The sequence below is a fragment of the Solanum dulcamara genome, chromosome 2 (assembly GCF_947179165.1).
Source record: "Solanum dulcamara chromosome 2, daSolDulc1.2, whole genome shotgun sequence".
Classification (NCBI taxonomy): domain Eukaryota; kingdom Viridiplantae; phylum Streptophyta; class Magnoliopsida; order Solanales; family Solanaceae; genus Solanum; species Solanum dulcamara.
This window is the reverse complement of record NC_077238.1, coordinates 77,977,257-77,999,028: the sequence shown is the minus strand read 5'-3', so window position 1 is coordinate 77,999,028 and position 21,772 is coordinate 77,977,257. Positions and strand designations below refer to the sequence as shown.

Below are 21,772 nucleotides of genomic sequence, written 5' to 3'. Positions count from 1 at the left end.
AATGATGAGACGAATCCTTGAAAATTCAACTGGACATCCGTTAAAGAACCAGAAGATTTTTACGAATGATGAATTTTCATATGCTGCTTGTTATCAAGGAAAATTAATTTCCAGACCATCGACCTTGAAGGTTGGCATCGAATCTCCTAGCTTTTTAGAGCATATAAATGGAGATATATGTGGACGTATTCATCCACCTAGTGAATTGTTTAGATATTTTATGATCCTAATAGATGCATCATCTAGATGATCTCATGTGTACCTCTTATCATCTTGCAATTTGGCATTTGCAAAGTTGTTAGCACAAATAATAAGATTGAGAGCGCAATTTCCAGATTATCCAATTAAGGTTATTCGTCTTGATAATGCTGGAGAATTTACATCCCAAGTTTTTAATGATTATTGCTTATCAATTGGGAAAAAAATTGAACATCTTGTTGTTTATGTTCATACTCAAAATGGCCTTGAAGAGTCATTTATAAAGCACCTACAATTGATAGCGAGACCTCTACTAAAGAAAATAAAATTGCCAATTACTGTTTAGGGTCATGCTATCTTATATGAAACAACACTTGTACGGCTCCGACCGACGCATTATAATAAATACTTTCCATCGTAATTAATATTTGGACATGAGCCAAATATATCCATCTAAGAATTTTTAGTTGTGCGGTATACATGGCTGTAGCACCACCACAACGTACAAAGATGGGACCTCAATGAAGGTTGGGCATATATGTTGGATTTGACTCACCCTCCATAATTCGATACCTTGAACTGTTGACTGGAGACTTATTCACTGCTCGATTTGCAAATTATTAGTTTGATTAAACAACTTTCCCTCCATTAGGGAGAGAGAAAAAGGAACCCGAAAAAGAAATTGCATCACTATCTCATTTTGATCCACGTACCTGCACATGTGAGCAGGAGGTCCAGAAGATCATCCTCTTACAGAAAATAGAAAATCAAATGCCAGGTGTATTTATTGATTTAAAATGGATAACTAAGTCACATATCCCTGCAGTGAATGTGCCTATCCGAATTGATGTCCCCAAAGGACCATCTACTAGTATCATAGCTTCTAAATCCCAAACACATCTGAAACATGGTAGACCGTTGGACTCAAAGGATAAAAATCCTAGAAAGAGAAGTATGAGGAATAACAAAGATGATACTACACAAGAACCTCCTAAAAAAGGTCACATTTGAGTAATCCTGATATTCTTGAAGAAATCAGTGAACCCGAGACTCAAGTGAATGAAGAACTGTCAATAAATTCTATCGGTGATGAGATAAATTTAGATCGATCGAAAATTATTGTGGATAATGTTCTTGCATATAATGTTGCAATTAACCTCAAGCAAGATAGTAAAAGTCTTGAGCCTAAATCTGTCGAAGAATGTCGACGTAGATATGATTGACCAGAATATTAAAAGGCAATTCAATTAGAATTAGACTCACTTGCTAAACATGGGGTTTTTGGACCTATAATCCAAACCCCTGAAGGTGTGAAATCAGTTGGCTATAAATGAGTTTTTGTGCAACAACGAAATGAGAGAAATGAAATTGTAAGATACAAGTCACGCCTTGTTGCACAAGGATTCTCTCAAAGACCCGGGGTCAACTATGAAGAAATATATTCACCTAATATGGATGGAATAACATTTCGATATCTCATCAGTCTAGCTGTACATAAAAATCTTAAAATACATCTAATGGATGTAGTTACAGTTTACCTTTATGGTTCACTTGATAATGAAATTTACATGAAAATCTTAAAAGGATTAAAATTTCCTGAAGCATGTGATAAGTCTTGGGAGATGTACTCAATAAAACTACAAAGATCATTATATGGTCTGAAACAATCAGGGCGTATGTGGTATAATCGCCTTACTGAGTACTTAATAAATGAAAGCTATATAAATGATATTATTTGTCCATGTATTTTTATTAAGAAAATGAAATCACAGTTTGTTATATTCGTCGTTTATGTTGATGACATAAATCTCATTGGAACCCCTGAAGAGGTCCAAAAGGCGATTGAATAGCTAAAGAAAGAATTTAAGATGAAAGATCTCGGAACAACAAAACTTTGTCTGGGTCTGCAAATTGAACATTTAGCAGACGAGTTTTTGTCCACCAATCTGCCTACACTGAGAAAATTTTAAAATGGTTTTACATGGAAAAAATACATCCATTAAGTACTCTAATAGTTGTTCGATCACTTGAAGTGAAAAAAGATCCATTTCGACCTGCAGAAGAGGATGAGGAACTTCTTGGTCCTGAAGTACCATATCTTAGTGCAATTGGTGCACTTATGTATCTTACTAACGGACCTGATATAACATTTTCTGTTAATTTGCTTGCAAGGTATAGTTCATTCCCAACGCGAAGGCATTGACACGTTATCAAACATATTTTGCGATACCTAAAAGGTACTATTGATATGAGTTTGTTTTATACTAACAAAGATTGTCATGACCTTATTGGTTATGAAGATGTAGGTTATTTATCAGACCCACATAAAATTCTATCTTAGACATGCTATCTATTTACACACGGAGGAACTGCTACATGATCACGGTCTACAAAGCAGTCTATTGTTGCTACTTCTTCAAATCATGTTGAAATAATAGCAAATCATGAAGCAAGTAGAGAATGCCGCGTGCATAGCTCAATTATATTCAAAGACAATGCCGCGTGCATAACTCAATTGAAAGGTGGCTTCATAAAAAGAGACAAAACGAAACATATTTCACCAAAATTATTCTTCACAAAGGCATTATCAACATCAACATTTGAGAAACTAAGATATAATATTGGAATGCGTCATCTCCAAAATATAAAATGAAGTTTTCATCAGGGGGAGTAAGATAAGCGATGCACTCTTTTTTCCTTAACCAAAGTTTTGTCTCACTGGGTTTTCCTGGTAAGGTGTCACGCCCCGGGAGGGTACCCTAGACGTGACCGGTACTTAAAAGCCATTTCTGACCTTCAAGCGAACCACCTGATTCAATCACTCTATCATTTAGTCATATACACTCAAGGGAAAGCTCAATCATAACATGTCATTTACAATATGGGGCCGAAGGCCAAACATATTCAACTCAACAAAATAGGTACAATAGGACTCCTCAAAATAACGGTCCAACCTCCCCACACTCTAGTCTATAAAGCCTCTATCAAAGTCTAGAAGGTGCCAATGACAAGTCCATAGCTACCAACAATCAACATAAGGAAGATAATATAGAGCTATATACAGAACTCAAGATCCTCCGGAAACTAGGAGGACTCACCACGTAACTGGAAGTGTGTAGATAAATCAACGATGCACCTGTTGATGATCTCTAGTACCTGTCTCTACATTATGAAATGATGCAGGCCAAATGACATCAGTACGTGGAATGTACGATTATGTAATATGGCCGGATGAAACAAACATCAAAAAACATCAATATCAACTCAGGATCTCAACTCATAATTATATAGCAACTCAATCAAGTGTCCTAAGTCTAACAAGAAGTAGTTTAGACAGGACCAACTCATAAGCATATAGCAACTCAGTCAAGTATCCTAAGTCTAATAAGAAGTAGTTTAGACAGGACCAACTCATAAGCCACTCAACTCAACTGACTCGGAGCACTATCAAGACCTAAAGCCAGTGATAGTATAATAATTAGACGTCGTTGCCACATCCGTCCATACCTTGCCAAGGTATGAACATCTCCCTAATCATGGATACCATCGATTAGTCAAGTCCTATCATTTTAGGATAATAAAAATGGGAAACATCCAACTTTAATGGTTCGATCCCATGGGAAGCATCCGACTTTAACGGTTCCATCCCCACCTAGATTGGCGGCGTAGTTTCTGGGGTTCGAGTATGGACTGTACTCTCACCCGCTTCGATGCTCGATACTCCTCCCATGACTCCATGCTCATAAAACTCTCTCCAATCATCTCAAACAAGCCTTCATGGCTAGTTTCATGTGGAACATTGCCACCTCATCAATTCTGTTCTCATTTCAACTCAATTAAGTCATAATGGCAAGTCTCTTTTAGGACCTTGTCCACTCGTCAATTCTATCCTCTAATTAACTCAATCAAGCCTCTTTTAGATAAATATTTATGACATCTCCTTGAGACTCATTACAACTCTATGGCTTTAGCCCACAATTCAAATAAAATAGCATATTTAAGGTAATTGACTTATGCAACATAATCACATGGTTAAAGAGATCAACAAAATATAGTAATAACTCATCTCCATCAACTCATACTAATATGAAGGTTTTAGAAACTCTTAGCTCAACAACATCAACACAAATAAAGTCAAATTAATAGGAGACAAAACTCATTCAAACACAAGCCATACCAAGAAACTCCAGTCTCATGGACCTCTAACCTCAAAGCAAGAGTAGGGCACATGGGTGGACTCAACCCATATTTTCGATAGCCTTACATACCTTAATGAATATTTGAAGAAAACCTTAATGTTGGGTCTTCAATGGAGAACTCAAATCTTGAAGCTCTTGGAACTCTTCTTGTTGGAAATGGAGAAGAAGAAGAAGAGAGAGAGAGAGAGAGGAAAACTCCTAGGGCTTTTAGAGAGAGAGTGAGGGCTACAAAATATGATCCCAAATTGGCCTAGGGTGATACATATATAATTTGGGTAAGTTCCCAAATTGCCCCTTCTCAAAACGTTCTAAAAATAGGGAAAAATGCTTCTGGCGCGATAGTGGCGCATCGCGCCATTGCAGCGCCAGGCTGATTACGCCTAAAACCTGCACATCTCGTAGTGGCGCGCCGCGCCAAGGACCAAACTACTGAGGCATGTTCTTGGCGCGATAGTGGCGCGTCGCGCCCTTACGGCGCCAAGGCCATATTTTCTGGGTTCTGGAAATTTGGCTTGAAAAACCCTGCACACCTCGTAGTGGTGTGCCGCGCCAGGGACCAAACTATTGAGGCATGTTTCTGGCGCGATAGTGGCGCATCGCGCCACTCGGGCGCCAAGCCTTTTCCTAGAATTTCAACCCAGGCCTGAAATCCCCGCCGTGACAGTTTATCTTAGGATCACCATATTTTTTGACTCCGAACTCCAAAATTTACATTCTTGGTGGCATTGGAAAGAAGACTCGACGACCTTTAATTTGATAGGTCGTGGGCCACCCAGATTGTCGTCTTTCAAAAGATAAGGCCGTTAAAAGTCAATCCCTTATACAAACTCATCCTAACACTTAGCCACGACGGATCTTTTGGACTTAGCTTGGTCCTAGGGGTCCTTTATGACCCCCCATCACCTCTAACACCCTTAAATTTCTCGGGGACTCATCCTAGCTCATGCATACACTCCTCAATACTCGAGTTTAACCCTATCTATATACAAGAAGGGTCAAAATCTTAGGGAAGATTTTAAGGGTGTTACATAAGATGTTTAATGAGGCAGCACTCAAGGCGTATTACCAAATTTGTGTACTCTTTTTCCTTCACTAGGCTTTTTCCCACTGAGTTTTTTTAGTAAGGTTTTAATGAGGCACAATATTTATGGATGTTTACAATAACTATGTATATTATTTCTTGTAAAAAAAAAATTTGACATCCAAAGGGGAGTGTTACTGTGACACCCTGGAATTTTTTTCGCAAAGACTCGAATATTTCTTCACGTGTGGATAGACTCAGATAGGAGGACTTGTAATTCTACACATGAGTTAGGATTAATTCCTAAGTATTTGAAGTGTGTTAGATGTGTTTAGGGGTCATAAGGGATCTCTAACACCAAGTCGAGTGCAAAGAACTCCAATCGATTAAGTTTTTGGACGAGTTAGTATAAGGGTCAACTTCAAACGACCATATCTCCTAGGATATAAAGAATTTGTGGCCCACAACCTACCAAATTAAATTTCTTTGAGTCTTCTTTCCAACGCCACCAAGATTGTAATTTTTGGAGTTCGGAGTCAAAAGTTATGGCCATTTTACTACAGACTAGTACTGCAGGAATTTCAGGCCTGGGCGAAATTTAGGCTTGGCGCTCCAATGGCGCCCCACGCCATTATAGCGCCAGAAAATATCCTCAGTAGTTTGGGGCTTGGCGCGATGCGCCACTATTAGATGTGCAGGGTTTTAAGCCTATTTTGGCTTGGCGCTGCAGTGGCGCGACACGCCACTATAGCACCAGTAAGGTTTTTGCCCAATTTTTTAGATTTTTAAAGAGGGGCAACTTGGACTTTTCCCTAATTATATATACCCTATACTTGAACATTTTGGGACTATTTTTCAGTCCCCCCTCTCTCTAAAAAGCCCTAAAAATTTCGCTCTCTTCTTCTTCTTCTTCTTCTCCAAATCCATCTCCAACAAAGGGTGCCTTCAAGGGTTTCAAGGATTCAAGCCTCCCATTGAAGGTCTAACATCAAGGTCTCTTCAAAGCCTTCACAAGGTATGTAAGGCTAACCTAAAATATGGATTGAGTTCTTCCATATGCCCATAGATATGTTGGTTAGGAGTTGTGAAAGAGTTGCACCTTCTAGGAAGGTTTCCTTGAAAGTTTTCCCTAAACTATGGAATGTTTTTAGATACTAATGGTTGATTGATGATTTTAATGACTTGAGTTACTAAATAGTTAATTTTCATATTATTGACTACAAATGTATCTTTGTAATAGATTTATAGGTATTGACGATATTCTTGAGTTGAGTTTTGTTGAGAGTATGGATTCATGTTTCATTCACATGATGGTGTGAGTGATGATGTGAATGGTGATTATTTAATATGACTTGAATGATTGATGAAGATGTATGTTGATGAGGATGTTATGTGATGAAGCGGATTGGAGTCTAATGTGATTATGTGATATGTGATTTGCATAATCTGAGTTGATTGGAGTCTTATGAGTATTTTGAAAATAAAGGATCTTTTGAGAAGGAGTTTTAAATAAATGATTTGTGAGCATTTTTGCATAAACTATTTATACACTATTTTTGAGTTTAAGAAATGATTATTTTCATCTATGATTTAAAAAAGGTTTAAGCATGAGTGGAGTTTGAGGAGTCTTTTAATTATTTTTGAACACGAGTATTTTGATTATAAATGAGTTGAGCATTTTTACTTTAAAAATATCGATTTTGAGATTGAGTTGAGGTTGCATAAATTTTAAAGGAAGAGTTTGATGATTTGAGATGAGTCGATTTAAAAAAAGGTCCAATGATACCAGATTTGAGTTGAGTTTTGAAAAGAGTCCAATGAGACTAAATGAGTATCTTACTCACCTGATAGATATGAGCATATTGAGTCTTGGGAGGAGTATCGAGCACCTAATTGGGTAAGAGTAAAGTCCATACTCGAACCCAATAACTACGTCGCCAAACGTAGGAGGGGATTGAACCGTTAAAGTCGGATGCTTCCCCAAAATGTTTGTCCTAACATTATAGGACTTGGTTGGATTGAATCTATGATTGGTTGATACGTTCATACCCTGGCAAGGTATGAACGGATGCGACAATAATGTCGGCTTGTTGTACTATCACTCGCTCATATGGTGATGGTTGTCGGTTAGAAAAACTCCCAATTGAATGGATTGTGCTTGATCTGATTAGTTTGATTGTGATTGTAGATGATTGAGTTGAGTTATAAGACATTGCATAACTTAATTTTCATATTTATTGAGTTGAGCCCCTTGAGTTGATTGTGAGTTAATTACATTGATCAGATTAGATTAGATGAATTGTGATTTGATAGTGTACGATTGGACTTGGATTGGATTAGATGATATGTTGATTGGGTTTAATGGAAGGATATACGATTGGATTGGATCGGATCGTATATGATCGGGTTGAACCGATTGTATATGATTGGATTGAATCGGATGATATATGATTTGATTGAACTGTATTGTGTATGATTGGATTGGATTGTATGATGTGTGATTGGTCTTTGTCTAGAAATGTATTCTTACTTTAGACTTATGACGTCTTATGTGAGTCTCTCTTATCTTCTGATCTAAAATATTCGGATCGATGCTAGTCTTCCTTGAGATTTGTTTCATTCTGCCCTATTACATACTCGTACATTCCACGTACTGACGTCCATTTGGACCTGCATCATTTCATGATGTAGAGACAGGTTTAAAAGATTGTCAATAGGAGCACCATTGGGGATCTATTCACACTCAGCGTATTGGTGAGTCCTCCCCTACATTCGGAGGACACCGCTTTTGTTATTCTTGCGTTAAGTTAGCCCTTTCCATTTTTATTTGAGGTAGCCATGAACATGTCATTGACACCAATTAGATAGCAGTGATAGAGGCTTCATAGACTAGATAGTGATGGGTCGATTGTGTATTTCTATCCTTGAGTTATTCTTGTCAAACTATCTTTAAATGACAAATATTTTAGTTGAATGTTGGCCCACGACCTTTATTCTTTGAGTTAGATTGATGTTTTGAGTTGCCCGCCGAATATTCTCTTTATTTTTTTTATCTTCCGCTGATTGAATGAAGGAACGGATGTGTGATCAGGCTATGTGGTTCGCTTGGGAGCCAGAAATAATTTCTGAGTGCCGGTTACGTCTAGGGTACCCTCCCGGGGCGTGACAGTTACATTATTGGTATTGGATGTCTCTATCCAAGTGGGACCCATCCACTTGGATATTTGGGCAAATTGCCAACTTTTTGTGCCTATATAATTTGCACAAGTTTGTGCACAATGAAAGATATAGAAGTAGAGAAACATATGAAAGAAAAATCCTTTCTAGTCTCTCTATATTCTCTTACTCTCTTTCCTCTATTAAATTGTCAAGTTAATTAATTTTATAACAGCTATAACTTTTTGCACACAAAATGTTTTCTAATTTTTCTGAGATAAAATTGTTTCCGGTTAAAGAACAAGTGGGGTGGTTGTCCACTTGTGTCCATTATTTGTTTTGTCTATAAATTACATACTTTGCAATGTAAAAATATGATACACAAAGAAAAAATGACGAATACATCTCTTAATTTTCTCTTTCTTTTCTCTTAGTCTCTCCTTCTTATTTTGTTAAGTTACTGTATTTTATAACACGTTATGAGCACGAAACTCTAATTTTCTTCAAACAAATTAACTTCTATATCAGGTATATCTACTGAAGAAATTTTATTTTAGTTGTCTTTGTTATTTCTAAATTAATTTCTATATCAGTTGTCATCACGTCAAATTATTTATCATGAATCCTTGATGCTAAAATTCACCTTGACGCTAAAGGTCTTGGTGATACTATTAAACAAGAAAATAAAGCATCAAACCAAGAAAAACAAAGGCCATAATTTTTCTCCGTCATCATATTCATTAAGGATTAAAAAATGAATATTTAACTGTGAAAGACCCCCTTAAATTATTGACTAATTTGAAGGATCGATATCACCAACTAAAACTTATAGTGTTACCAAAAGCCCGATATGACTGGATGCACCTTCGATTTCAAGATTTTAAAACTGTGACAGAGTATAATTCTGCTATCCACAAGGTAAGTTCCATGTTAAAATTATGTGGAGATACTATCACTGATGATGACTTACTTGAGAAAACTCTTTCCACTTTTCACTCTTCAAATGTGTTGCTACAACAACAATATCATGAAAAAAGGTTTAAGAAGTATTCTGAATTAATTACATGCCTACTTGTGGCTGAGAAAAATAATGCTTTGCTGATAAAAAATCATGAAGCCCGTCCCACTAGGGCTGCTCCATTTCCTGAAACGAATGTTGTAGCAATAAATAATCAGTCTGAATCAAGATAAAATAATTATCGCGGCCGCAGCCGTGGATGTGGGCGAGGACGTGGATGATGAAGAAACAATTATCTTCATCATGATGGAAATAAACACGAGAACAATAAAGTTCCTCAAAATAATTCTTCTAGAGGTAAATCCAATATTTGCCACCGATGTGGTATGAAAGGTCATTGGGCACGTGAATGTCGTACGCTCGATTATTTTGTGAAACTTTATCAAGCCTCTCTCAAAAGAAGAGATAATAATGTAGAGGCACACTTGAATTTTCGGAATGATGATAATGAAGAAACTCCCTCAAATAAATATGAAGATATTGAGGCGAATCTTGATTATAAAGATGATGCTTTCAAAGATCTACCAAATATTACTCATTTGGAAGCTGAAGATTTTATGAATGTTGACTGAAGAATTGATCATCTAACTAGGGATAAAAATAGTTATTATTTTTTTATTATGTTTGATATTATGTTATCCTTCGTAAAATGTTTCTTAAGGCAGTATAGTTTCTTAAAGTTTCTTATGTTATTAGTTTTTTTCACGTTCTTCTAATGCATCTTTTGTTTATGAAGAATATGGAAATTCCAGTCATCAGTTGGATTCAAAAACAATTATGATGATATATGTCTTATTGATAGTGCCACAACACACTATTTTAAGAGATAATAAATATTTCTCTTATTTGATTATGAAAGAAGCTAAAGTTAATACAATATCTGGTAGTACAAGATTAATTGAAAGATACGAAAAAGCTAAAATTGTACTTGTCGGAGGAACAAATTTAACAATTAATGAAGCATTATATTGTAATAAGTTTCTTTGAAACTTATTAAGTTGCAAAGACATTCATCAAAATAGTTATCATATTAAGACTACAAATGATGAAAAGAATGAATATCTTTACATTACTACAATGACGTTGGGAAAAAAGTTTATACTTAAAAAGTTACCTGTTCTTTCATCCGACTTATACTTCACAAGTATTAGCATGGTTGAAACGCATGTCATAGTAAACCAAAGGTTTATTAACTCAATTGATTTTATTATTTGGCATGACCAGTTGGGCCATCCCGGTTCTAATATGATACAATAACAACAACAACCTAGTGAAATCTCACAATGTGGGGTCTGGAGAGGGTAAAGTGTATGTAGACCTTACTCTTATCAAGGTAGGACGACTCAATTGGCAACAATATTTACAAAAAAAGGCCCCTGTGTGCTTTACAAGGCTTCCAAAAATTTCAAAATGGATTCAGCATCCTCGACAAAAGACTCTTTACACTAAAAAATAAATTGTAAATACAGTTCATTTTAACTACTTGACTAAAAAATTATTCTGTAAATTGTACTAGTCCTTTGAGCCTTATGCCATTGTTTCAACTTTCATTTCAAATAACTTTTCTATATTAGCTGAAAACATATACAGTGTGCCTATCTTCCTCGTCATCAAACACCAACTGCAATAACAAAAAATGGAAAAAGAAAACAAAAGCAGAGCAAAAGTCAAAATATGCTGAGGCAGGAAGGGAAAAAGGTGAGGAGAAAAAAAGTAACTTTCCTCAGTGTAAGCATACTTCTATCTATAGAAGAAGCCATTTTTCCTCTCTCCCAGCGCTCTTCCTTTTCATATTTTTTTCCCGGGGTGTTTGGGTGGAGGGGATCAAGATCCTCTTTCTTGTTTCTTTCCAATCATCTTAGTACTCAAAAGAAAATAACAAATAGAATCACGAACGGGAAAAAAAGAACCATCAAGAACTTTCTTAACCATAAAGAATCACCAAAGAACAATCTAAGCTTTGGACTAGCTGTCTATGTCGCTCAAGTGTAATGTATTGATGACATCCTAAACATAAATACTAGAACTTCATAGCTATGCAGACCTTAATATCATGACTAAAAAGGCAAAAACAACCACTCTGAATCTAATATATTCCACATGAAAAAAACAAAAAATATACTCAATACCCCCAACTGCGGAGGCAGTACAATGAGTCTTAGTTCTCACTAGTAACAATTACTGAACAGTAAGGCAGTAATCAACAACTTTAGATCCTTACAACCAATTAGCAGCTATACTATAAGGCTCTTTCTTCTCAAAGTAATGCATAACCAAACATACAACCTTCTAATTCCATGGTATAAACCTAGCTGCTGAAAGCATCACAGATATAGATAAAGTTATGTAAACTGAGAAACTAAATTTTGATGGTACACATTTGTAAGAGATTAACTCACGCAGGGCTTGCAAAATTCAGAAGAGGCTGTATAACTAAAGAAGTTAATAGTTCTCTGGCAATACATCGAACCAAGGGACTTTGCGCTTCTCTGGGTCTTAGCACAACAGCTAAGATTCCACCCATGAGCCGTTGAAGTACTCTAATATGATGTGCAAAATAATTGAGAGTTCACATGAATACTCTTTGAAGAACTAAAAGATTGTTCAATTTAAAGAATTCTTTTGTGTTGCATGTTCTCAAGGTAAATTGATTACTAGACCATAGACCATCAATAATCAAAGTGGAAAATGAATCTCCAGCATTTTCGGAACATATACAAGGTGATATATGTGGGCCCATTCACCATTATGTGGATCATTTAAATATTATATAATTTTAATAGATGCATCTACAAGATGGTCACATGTGTGCTTATTATAAACTCATAATATGACATTTGCGAGATTACTTGCTCAAATAATCAAATTAAGAGTACAATTTTCAGATTATGCAATAAAGACAATTCGTCTTGATAATGCTGACGAGTTCACATCTCAAGCATTTAAAGATTATTGTTTGTCCACTGAAATAACAATTGAGCATCCGGTTGCTCATGTTCATACTCAAAATGGTCTAGCGGAATCATTGATTAAACGTTTCCAATTAATTGCTAGACAAATACTTATGAGAACAAAACTTCTCATTTCATTATAGGGTTATCCTATTTTGCATGTAGCAAGTCTTGTGCGGATCAGACCCACAAGTTATCATAAAGTCTCCCCATTACAATTGACTTTTGGTCAGGAGCCAAACACTTCCCATCTTAGAATATTTGGATGTGCAGTATATGTTCCAATTGCTTAAAACTAGAACTTCCATCTTAAATTTGTTAAAGTAATAGATGATTTATTATTTTAATCTCTTCATTTAAGCACATATCACTCTTAAATTGTAAAATATTAAACTTTTCATTTTAATTGATATATAAAATACAAGCTTTCTAGTGACTAAAAGAATATAAAAGGGCAGCCCGGTGCACTTAAGCTCCCGCTATGCGCAGGGTCCGGGGAAGGGCCCGACCACAAGGGTCTGTTGTACGCAGCCTTACCTTGCATTTCTGCCAGAGGCTATTTTCAAGGCTTGAACCCGTGACCTCCTGGTCACATGGCAGCAACTTTACCAGTTACTCCAAGGCTCCCCTTCAACTAAAAGAATATACTAAAAGAATATATTCTTTTAGACTAAAAGAATATACTAAAAGAATATATAATATGTAATTTAGTAGTGGAGAAATATAAATAAACATAAGAATTAATCAAATAAATTAATAAATAAAAATTATATTTATATAGTGTAATTTCTTAATAGAAAAATATGAAGAATTATCATAAAAATAAGTAGTAAAGATTGTGAATGTTATTAAACATGGTATTAAAACAAAAACGACAATAACATACCTAGTGAAATCCCACAAGTGGGATACATGGTATTAAAAATAATATGAATATACGTTGAATGTGAAAAGGGATGTATAAAACGGGTTTAAAGATATATTTTTGTCATTTCCCCTATTTTATCTCGAGATAAGTTATCTCGGGATTACTATTCCACCCAAGAGGAGGATACTTATTCCGGTACTAATTATTAATCCCGGAGCAAGTTATCCTGGATTTGCCAACCAAACAACAAATTAAGTGGCACTATAATTTGATCCCGGGACTATTTGGTGTTATCATTCATACCAAACGACCCCTAAGTTTTTAGATGGTGATCACACACCTCAATATTACATCAGAGTAGTTAGAGGTTCTATGTTCAAGTATCACCGTCGTAAAAAATATCTCTTTGTGCTTGGTTCATCAAAAAGAATCAGGCCTGCATGCATAAGTTTGTTGAAGATATAATTAAATAAATCAAAGTGCAACCATTCTAACAATTTAAGCTTTTAAATGGGTGACCACACAACAAATAAAACTACTCTTACTAGTTTGAGTATAGGAGATGGGATGTATTTATAATTTACATTTTGGGAGACATTCTAAAATGTTAAGTAGGTCAAGTGGGACAATAGGAGTACCCACTCTGGATGTTGTTTTTATACCGTTTCCTAAGGGATCAATTGAATCAAAGGAATTTTTGTTGGCAGTGACAAGTGAATCAAATCTAAGCTTCATGAAGGTTTTTTCAAACTGAAGCCTTTTGCATCTTAGAGCTTGTTTGGATTGACTTATTTTAAGTGTTTTAAGTTAAAATAGCTTTTAAGCACTTTTGAAGTTTTTGGGCAAAATAAAAAAGTGTTTTTAAGCACTCGTTTTTAAGCCAAAAAGACAAAGATACGCCAAAAGCTAAAAGCCCATCCAAACAGGCTGTTATTCTTGCTAATTACTCCCTCCGTCCCAAAATAAGTGCCGCTTTAGCAATAAATATTTGTCCCAAAATAAATGTCATCTTAGGAACTTAAGACAAAAATTAGTATGTTTTTTCCAAGTATACCCTTGTACTAAAGAACTACTTTTTAATCGTGCTCAATTCTCAAGAAACATCTAATAAATAGGTATAATTTAGTAAACTATACCTTCTTTATAAGGTGCGGTGCCATGGTGTATGCTCTTCGCGGATGACATAGTCCTGATCGATGAGACTCGCCACGGAGTTAACGCTAAGCTGGAGGATTGGAGACATACCTTGGAGTCTAAAGGGTTTAAGTTGAGTAGGACAAAGACAGAGTACTTAGAGTGCAAGTTCAGTGAGACACCTCAAGAGGTTGATGTTGAAGTTAGGCTTGGTGCTCAGGTCATCCAAAAGAGAAGTAGTTGCAAGTATCTTGGGTCTATCATGCAAGGCAGCGGGGAGATTGACGATGATGTCACACATCGTATTGGGGTAGGGTGGATGAAATGGAGGCTCGCTTCCGGAGTGCTATGTGACAAGAATGTGCCACCAAAACTTAAGGGCAAGTTCTACAAAGTGGTGGTTAGACCGGCTATGCTGTATGGGGCGGAGTGTTGGCCAGTTAAGACTTCTCACATTCAAAAGATGAAAGTTGCTGAGATGAGAATGCTGAGATGGATGTGTGGGCACACCAGGAGCGACAGGATTAGAAATGAGGCTATTCGGGACAAGGTAGGAGTGGCCTCGGTGGAAGACAAGATGCGGGAAATACGACTGAGATGGTATGGACATGTGAAGAGGAGAGACACAGATGCCCCAGTGCGGAGGTGTGAGAGGCTGGCCATGGATGGTTACAGAAGAGGTAGGGGTAGGCCGAAGAAGTATTGGGGAGAGGTGATTAGACAGGACATGACGCAGTTACAGCTTACGGAGGACATGACCTTAGATAGGAGGGTGTGGAGGACCCACATTAGGATAGAAGGCTAGTTCATAGTCTCGTTATTCTTCTCTATTCATAGGTGTAGTAGTGCATTACGATCTCTTGCGCTTTGACTTCTGATTTCTGTTATTTCTGTTATTTCTGTTATTATTTATTACTTTCTATGCTTTGATTACTCAATTTTACCTGTGACGCTTTCATTATTTATTTAATCGTTATTTGTTATTAGTCTTTATTTATTTGTATTTATTTGTCATTTATTCGTTATTTGTTTGTTGTTTTTCTCATAAAGCTTTTAATTTTCTATTCTTATCTAACATTTTTTTATGCATTTATGCTTTTACTGAGCCGAGGGTCTCCAGGAAACAGCCGTCCTACCTTGGTAGGAGTAAGGTCTGCGTACATTCTACCCTCCCCAGACCCCATGTTGTGGGATTTCACTGGGTTGTTGTTGTTGTTGTTGTTGTAAGTATGAATAAGCTAAAGTGACACTTATTTTGGACAGAGGGAGTAGTAATTTCATGCAGAAATCCTTATGAAATCTTCTTTTCTAGGAGTGAATTAGTTAGCACTTAGCAGTCATTGTTGTGGGAAAAACAACTAATAATATGCTCTTCAATTTGTATATTTAAATTTGGTTTTGCTTGGTTTAAATGATCAGTTTATGCTACAAGGCAATAACGCAACAACCTTAATATAGCAGTTCAATTGGTATTGAATTTCTCAAGAATCTGGTCAGTGTGGAGTTTGTTGTCTTTTGACAAACTTGTCATTATTAAAATTTTGTTAATTTCCGAGGGTGCTCCACAAACTGCTGATTTATTTCAGTTTCTTACTGTAGTCTCATTAAGTTTACATTGTATGCTGACTATTAATAAACCAGAGAAACATTTTCTAGCTCAATGTTTCAACATTTGTCAATTATGTGGGAATACTTGTGTGAGGTTTAATAGTATGCTTATGATGAATGTGCATCAAATGGCTCTGAAAATCTGATTCAAGCTGCTCCTCCATTTTGCATTATATCCAGGTTGACATGGTTATAATCCCTGCAACGACAGGACAGATGGGTGTTTTACCTGGGCATGTAGCGACAATTGCTGAGCTGAAGCCTGGTATCTTATCAGTTCACGAGGGCAACGATGTGAACAAGTACTTTGTGAGTGGTGGATTTGCATTTGTTCATGCAAATTCTTTTGCGGATATAATTGCTATTGAAGCTGTACCACTTGATCGCATCGACCCCAATTTGGTTCAAAAGGGCCTCACTGAGTTCACTCAGAAGCTAAGCACGGCATCAACCGATGTAGAAAAAGCTGAAGCCCAGATAGGAGTTGATGTACACAGCGCCCTTAATGCTGCCCTCACTGGTTAAGCAAACAGCAATACAGTCTTTGTCCTTGGTGAACTTTCTGTTTTCCTTTGTGTCTGATTGATAAAACTACTTCATCCTTTTTGCATAAGCTGATGATGATGATGATTTCTATTTTAAGTCCTGCATTACTTGAATAAATGCTCCGGACAAGGTTTCTTTACATATCTTATTTGCTGCTATATAAGCTGTATGCTAAACTGCAGTAATGAGAATAGATTGTTCAAAAAGAATTATCCTGCATTCTCATGCTCCCTAATTTCTAGCTTGGGGTGCACTTTTTGGGTGGGTTTCCAGTTCTCACTCCATGTCTCTGTAGTTGCCGTTACAGAGCTTTTCGTAGTCCTTGGTTTACATACATTTAATATCTGTTTCAGAACCCAGCATTACTTGAATCATTGCCTTGAACAGCATTTCATTTACAATATATAGTTATATACCTTTTTGTAGGCTTGAGAAATGTAAAAAAAAAAACATTTTAGCTCGAGTTGATGTTACGTGAACCAAGTTTTGCCTTGTAAATAAGAACTCATGACGCTATCGTTGAAAGCTAGCAATTAGCAGTATTGCCTACGTCCAATGTGAACTTGAAGGTCAAAAAGAGGCCTTTGTTTACTGATTTCCTTTTCTTTTTCTATTAGTGGTAGCACCATTTTTAAGAGTCTCCTATCGTTGCGTAAAGCACCAAATCTCAGTGAATTAGCAGTTCACTAAACTTCAATTTAATAATGCTATTACATTATCCCTGTCATGCTGTCTGCTAAAGAAATAGACATAATGTTGTCCGACATTGAATAAACGCGTAGTCCATACTGAAGTGCGTTCATACAAGTATTTCTTGTATCAAAACTTTTCACTACATGGAAACACAAATATTCTCTAGGAGGTTATGCCAAGAAGCGTTATATTTGTTCTCTGAATAGGAAACAGGACAGAGAAAAGAGAAGGCAAGAAAATTTAAGTAAATTTAGCAATACAGAGGTTGAAGAACTGGAAATCTAAAAGAGATGCTAACAAAGATTTTAGTTTCAAACGCTTGAAGCAGCGTGTAGCCTTATTCAAAAGGAATTGATAGTAAGACTTTATTTCTCTCTCCGATAACTTCAATCGGTATCTATGCACCCAAACTATATGAAAGCAGGAGGTGTGTAAGATTGCTTAAGATGTTATAGTGAAAACTTTCTGGTGTACACATCAAATGGCTCATTAGCAGTCAACTGGGGCTCCTGCAACCAAAAGGTAAACAATGATATATATATACTTCAAACATCATTTTGAGTAATATGAACAGTTTTTCTTGAGCCGAGGGTCTATCAGAAACAGTCTCTATACCACTCTATACACTCTACCTTCTCCAGATGGGGAGACCCTACTTTGTGGGATTACATTGGGTATATTGTTCCTGGAAATATCTATTTGTAGCGATCAATTAACTTAGACATGATCCATTTACACTGGAAGACCAATTCAATATCAGTAAATGTATTCTTAAGTTAAAATTACCTGTCTCATCCCAAAGCCAGAGCTTCCCCCGGTAATTAGCATTGTGAGAAGAGAACTGGTGATGTTGCTTCCTAAATCACTATCAGAACTGCGGATGGAAGATCTGATTGCATTCAGAATACTTCCATAAGTAGTTCCTTGTCCGCGCTCAATTGCTTGGATGAAAGAGAAGGTCATTGCACCAGTTGACATGACCTTAGACAAACTCTGTCATCAAGTAGTAAGTCATTCAATTGGCTTTGCTTAGGTTGATTTACACTAAGTTCCATTTCAAGAAGATCTAAAACTTTAGATGGAAAAGTGAATTTTACATTTGTATCTGCTGATTTTTGATGATCATCACAACCACTGAAAGATATAGCCTCTCCTCCACTTGTTCCTTTCCATACTCCTGATCGAGGACGATGGTCTTCCCACACATATCGTCCAGTTCTGCATAAGTTTTTTTTTAAGAAAGATGTTTGATAGCCTTAATCATAAGAGTAAACATAAAACGACTACTAATATTTCGGACAAGAGGGGGTTTCCTACTAGAAATTTGAGCATTAAGTAGAACAAAAAGTAGTAGTGTCACAGACCTGTCCATCCTACAAAAAAATGGTAAATCTAGCATAGTACCACTGTGACAGGCATCTATGATGGCGTGAAGCTTAGCACCGCGAGGAAGAGGCCTAACAAGTGTTGCATTTAGTTCATCATCAACAATCATTCCTTTTGTTTCATAGTCCAAGGGGCAAAGTGTTTCATCATAACCATCAATTTCATCTGAAGTGTAGCTCCTTTTTTGTAAGCCATGACCAGAAAAATGGAACACCAGAGAATCCCCTGCTTGAACACCTTGCATAAGCCAGTAAATTGCCTGCCTTATGTTTTGTATAGTTGGAATTCTGTGTGAATCTCTTTCTTCTTCTGTAAGTAAGAAAATGGAAGATTAGAAGTTAGGATTGGTTAATATGAGTTTTGGTGGAATAGATAGGACAAGAAGATGGAAAAAAAGGTTTTGCCAACATCAATAATCACAGGTAAGTTCTTTTTTTGTTGTTGTGATGATCGTTGTGTTCGAGCTATCTTGCACGCATCTTGACTAACACATGGGGTGTGTGCTATCTCTCACCAACACAAATACCAGGTAACCCTATCCACCAAGTTAAGGCTAAGGCAAATGGGAAGAAACCACTTAGAGTCCGTTTGGATTGGCTTATAAGTTACTTATAAGCTGTTTTCATCACCTTTTTTTAGTGTTTGGATGACCAACTTAAAGTCATTTTGTGCTTAAAATAAGTTTCAATAAATAATTGGGTTTTTTTGGATGTATTTTAAGTTGGGCTACACCTACTTTTTTTTTATAACTTATAAGCAGTTTTCAACTTATAAGTTACTTAAAATAAGTCATCCAAACAGGCTCTTAGTGATGACAAATAAACTGAGGTTGGTTATATGTGAATTCTCGCCGATAATGTCACTCTATTTAAGCTCATTATACTAATGGTAAAAGTATTGTCAGTGTATATAACTGAAATCTTTCTAATATAGCTCTTAGTGTTAAAGTTATACGTCGGTTAAAGCTCATAAATATCAACGGTTGCTTCTCCAACATAGTTATCTACTTATCTCATTTCCACAGGTTATACAATCAAATCTCCTTAAAACGACATCATTGTCTGAATATTGTTTGCTTGCTATAGAGAAATGTTGTTATAAGAAACGTATAATATGACATAACATAAAAAATAACTAGCTGTTATAGTGAAATGTTGTTATAACGAATGATTGTTAAAAGAGAAGTCTGTCTAAGGAATTAACAACTCCTTTGGAAGCAATTCCCTTTTTGGGAGAAAGCTATGATAAGTCATATAAAGCATGGAAGAAGAACAAAGTAATGTGAAATTTTAAAGTGGTTCATTTTCTTTAAAGCTGTGTGATTGAAGAAAGCTATAGGCAACTTTAAAGTAATATTTTGAGAGGGAAAATATTCTAAAATGTGCTAATTGACAACTCAATGAAATTCTAAAGTAGATTAACATATTAAGTACTCTATGCATCAGATGCTTAGTTCAGACCAAATAGTGGAAAGGTGCATCAAGGAATCCTATTTTGCACTTAGAATTTTAGTTATGTATGCTAACACTTCATATCTTATTATATTTCATGCCGGAAAAAAGAACAACGGATAGTTAAGATGTGTTCTGATGAATAGTTGGTGATAGTTCAGATAGAAAACTTGGACATCTAATAGTTCATGTATGAAACTCGAAAATTCGAGATACTTTAGATGTGTTTTGATCATTAACTATAAATTATGACATTAAACGCTTCGAAACATCATATCTCAAACAAACAAGACCTACTTCTGCTGACAGTGACAACTAAGATACTAAGATTTGGTCATTATTAACAGCACAAGTAGTAATATTCGTCCAGAACGATAGAGTTTAAGTTCTATGAACTGATCGAGGACAATATGATGAAAAAGTATTTGCACGACCAGATCAGTTATAAGAAATTTATTTCATAATTCTCTACATGTAATAAACATTCATGTTAAATAACACTAAACTGTCTGTCCATATAGCATATACATGCTTTTATATATATCTATTGCGTTACGGATACGGGTTCGGCCAAACCAAGTAGCTTTTGTTCAAACGGTATATTTGTGTTAAGAAATTCATTAAAATATGTTACAAATATTAAGTTTAAGCTCAATTATTAACGATTGAAGTCGTCGTTCTAAAATTCAGAACCTATAAAGTTAAAATTCTGACTTCGCCTATATCTGAATATTTGTCAAAAAAGTAGTAATAAAAGAGAAAATATTTTACCAGTGAGCATGATAACAGATTCTTGAGGAAACTTGAATCGATTGACAAGCAAATACTTCATACATTTAGCATCATTGATGCATCCCTTGAGCTCATATTTAGTTTTTTTATATGTAATTCCAATAATCAAAGCCCTCTTCCGGCCAAAAGCTGGAGGGGGTTGAATCCTCTGTTCGGCCGCGGGTCTCCCGTGGCCGGACATAAGGAAATAGTTATTCATGTACGATGATAATTGGGTCCTCCTCCGAGGTCCGGTTGTGTCAGTCATCACTGCGGAGCAGACTGCGCAGCGTATTGACTGAGCACCATTAGGGAGTTGTAAGGTTGTGTGGCAATTGGTACACTCCACAAACTTCACCATATTTTCAAAAAAATATTAAGAAAATGAAAAGAGTAATGATGTTTGTTCAAGATTATTGTTTCTTATGAAAAAAGGAGAATAGAGAGATAAGACAGAGGTCAAGATCCACTATGAAAAGATCTTTGGTTTAGCTCAATTGGGGAGTAAGCTTCTATTTATAAGTGTTTCAAAAAGGGTTTATGTTTGTTGCGGAGTGAGGATTTTGAGTTTATAGGTTATGACGATTTCAAGTTAATATTATAACAAAAAATAGTTTCACATTTAAATATTTATAAATATTTAGTTAATTTTGTTATACAGTATATAAAGTATGAACAAAAGTTACTGAATTTACGCGAACCCATTTATAACTAGCTGCCAACAATCTTGATCCGCCCCTGATAGTATGTTATATACACGTAAATATAATTT

At 36.0% G+C, this 21,772-nt stretch overlaps 2 protein-coding genes across 2 annotated transcripts in view; one reads left to right on the top strand and one right to left on the bottom strand.

The window, feature by feature from the left end:
* The window catches only part of LOC129880840 (ATP synthase subunit delta', mitochondrial-like), a 57,661-nt gene extending 40,753 nt beyond the window's left edge, over positions 1–16,908 (top strand). Inside the window, exon 2 of the mRNA XM_055955065.1 lies at positions 16,334–16,908. Coding sequence (XP_055811040.1) covers positions 16,334–16,678 — 345 coding nt within the window. The 3' untranslated portion in view covers positions 16,679–16,908. The remainder of the gene's footprint in view (positions 1–16,333) is intronic.
* Positions 16,909–17,726: 818 nt separating this feature from the next.
* Positions 17,727–21,464, bottom strand: LOC129877703 (metacaspase-1-like). Its single transcript, XM_055953235.1, has 5 exons — positions 21,001–21,464; positions 18,757–19,087; positions 18,490–18,610; positions 18,179–18,385; positions 17,727–17,901 (listed from the first exon to the last, which is right to left on the bottom strand). Exons 1-5 carry the CDS (start codon positions 21,359–21,361, stop codon positions 17,842–17,844), a joined length of 1,080 nt encoding a protein of 359 aa, XP_055809210.1. The 5' UTR covers positions 21,362–21,464; the 3' UTR covers positions 17,727–17,841.
* Between the last annotated feature and the right edge of the window lie 308 nt (positions 21,465–21,772).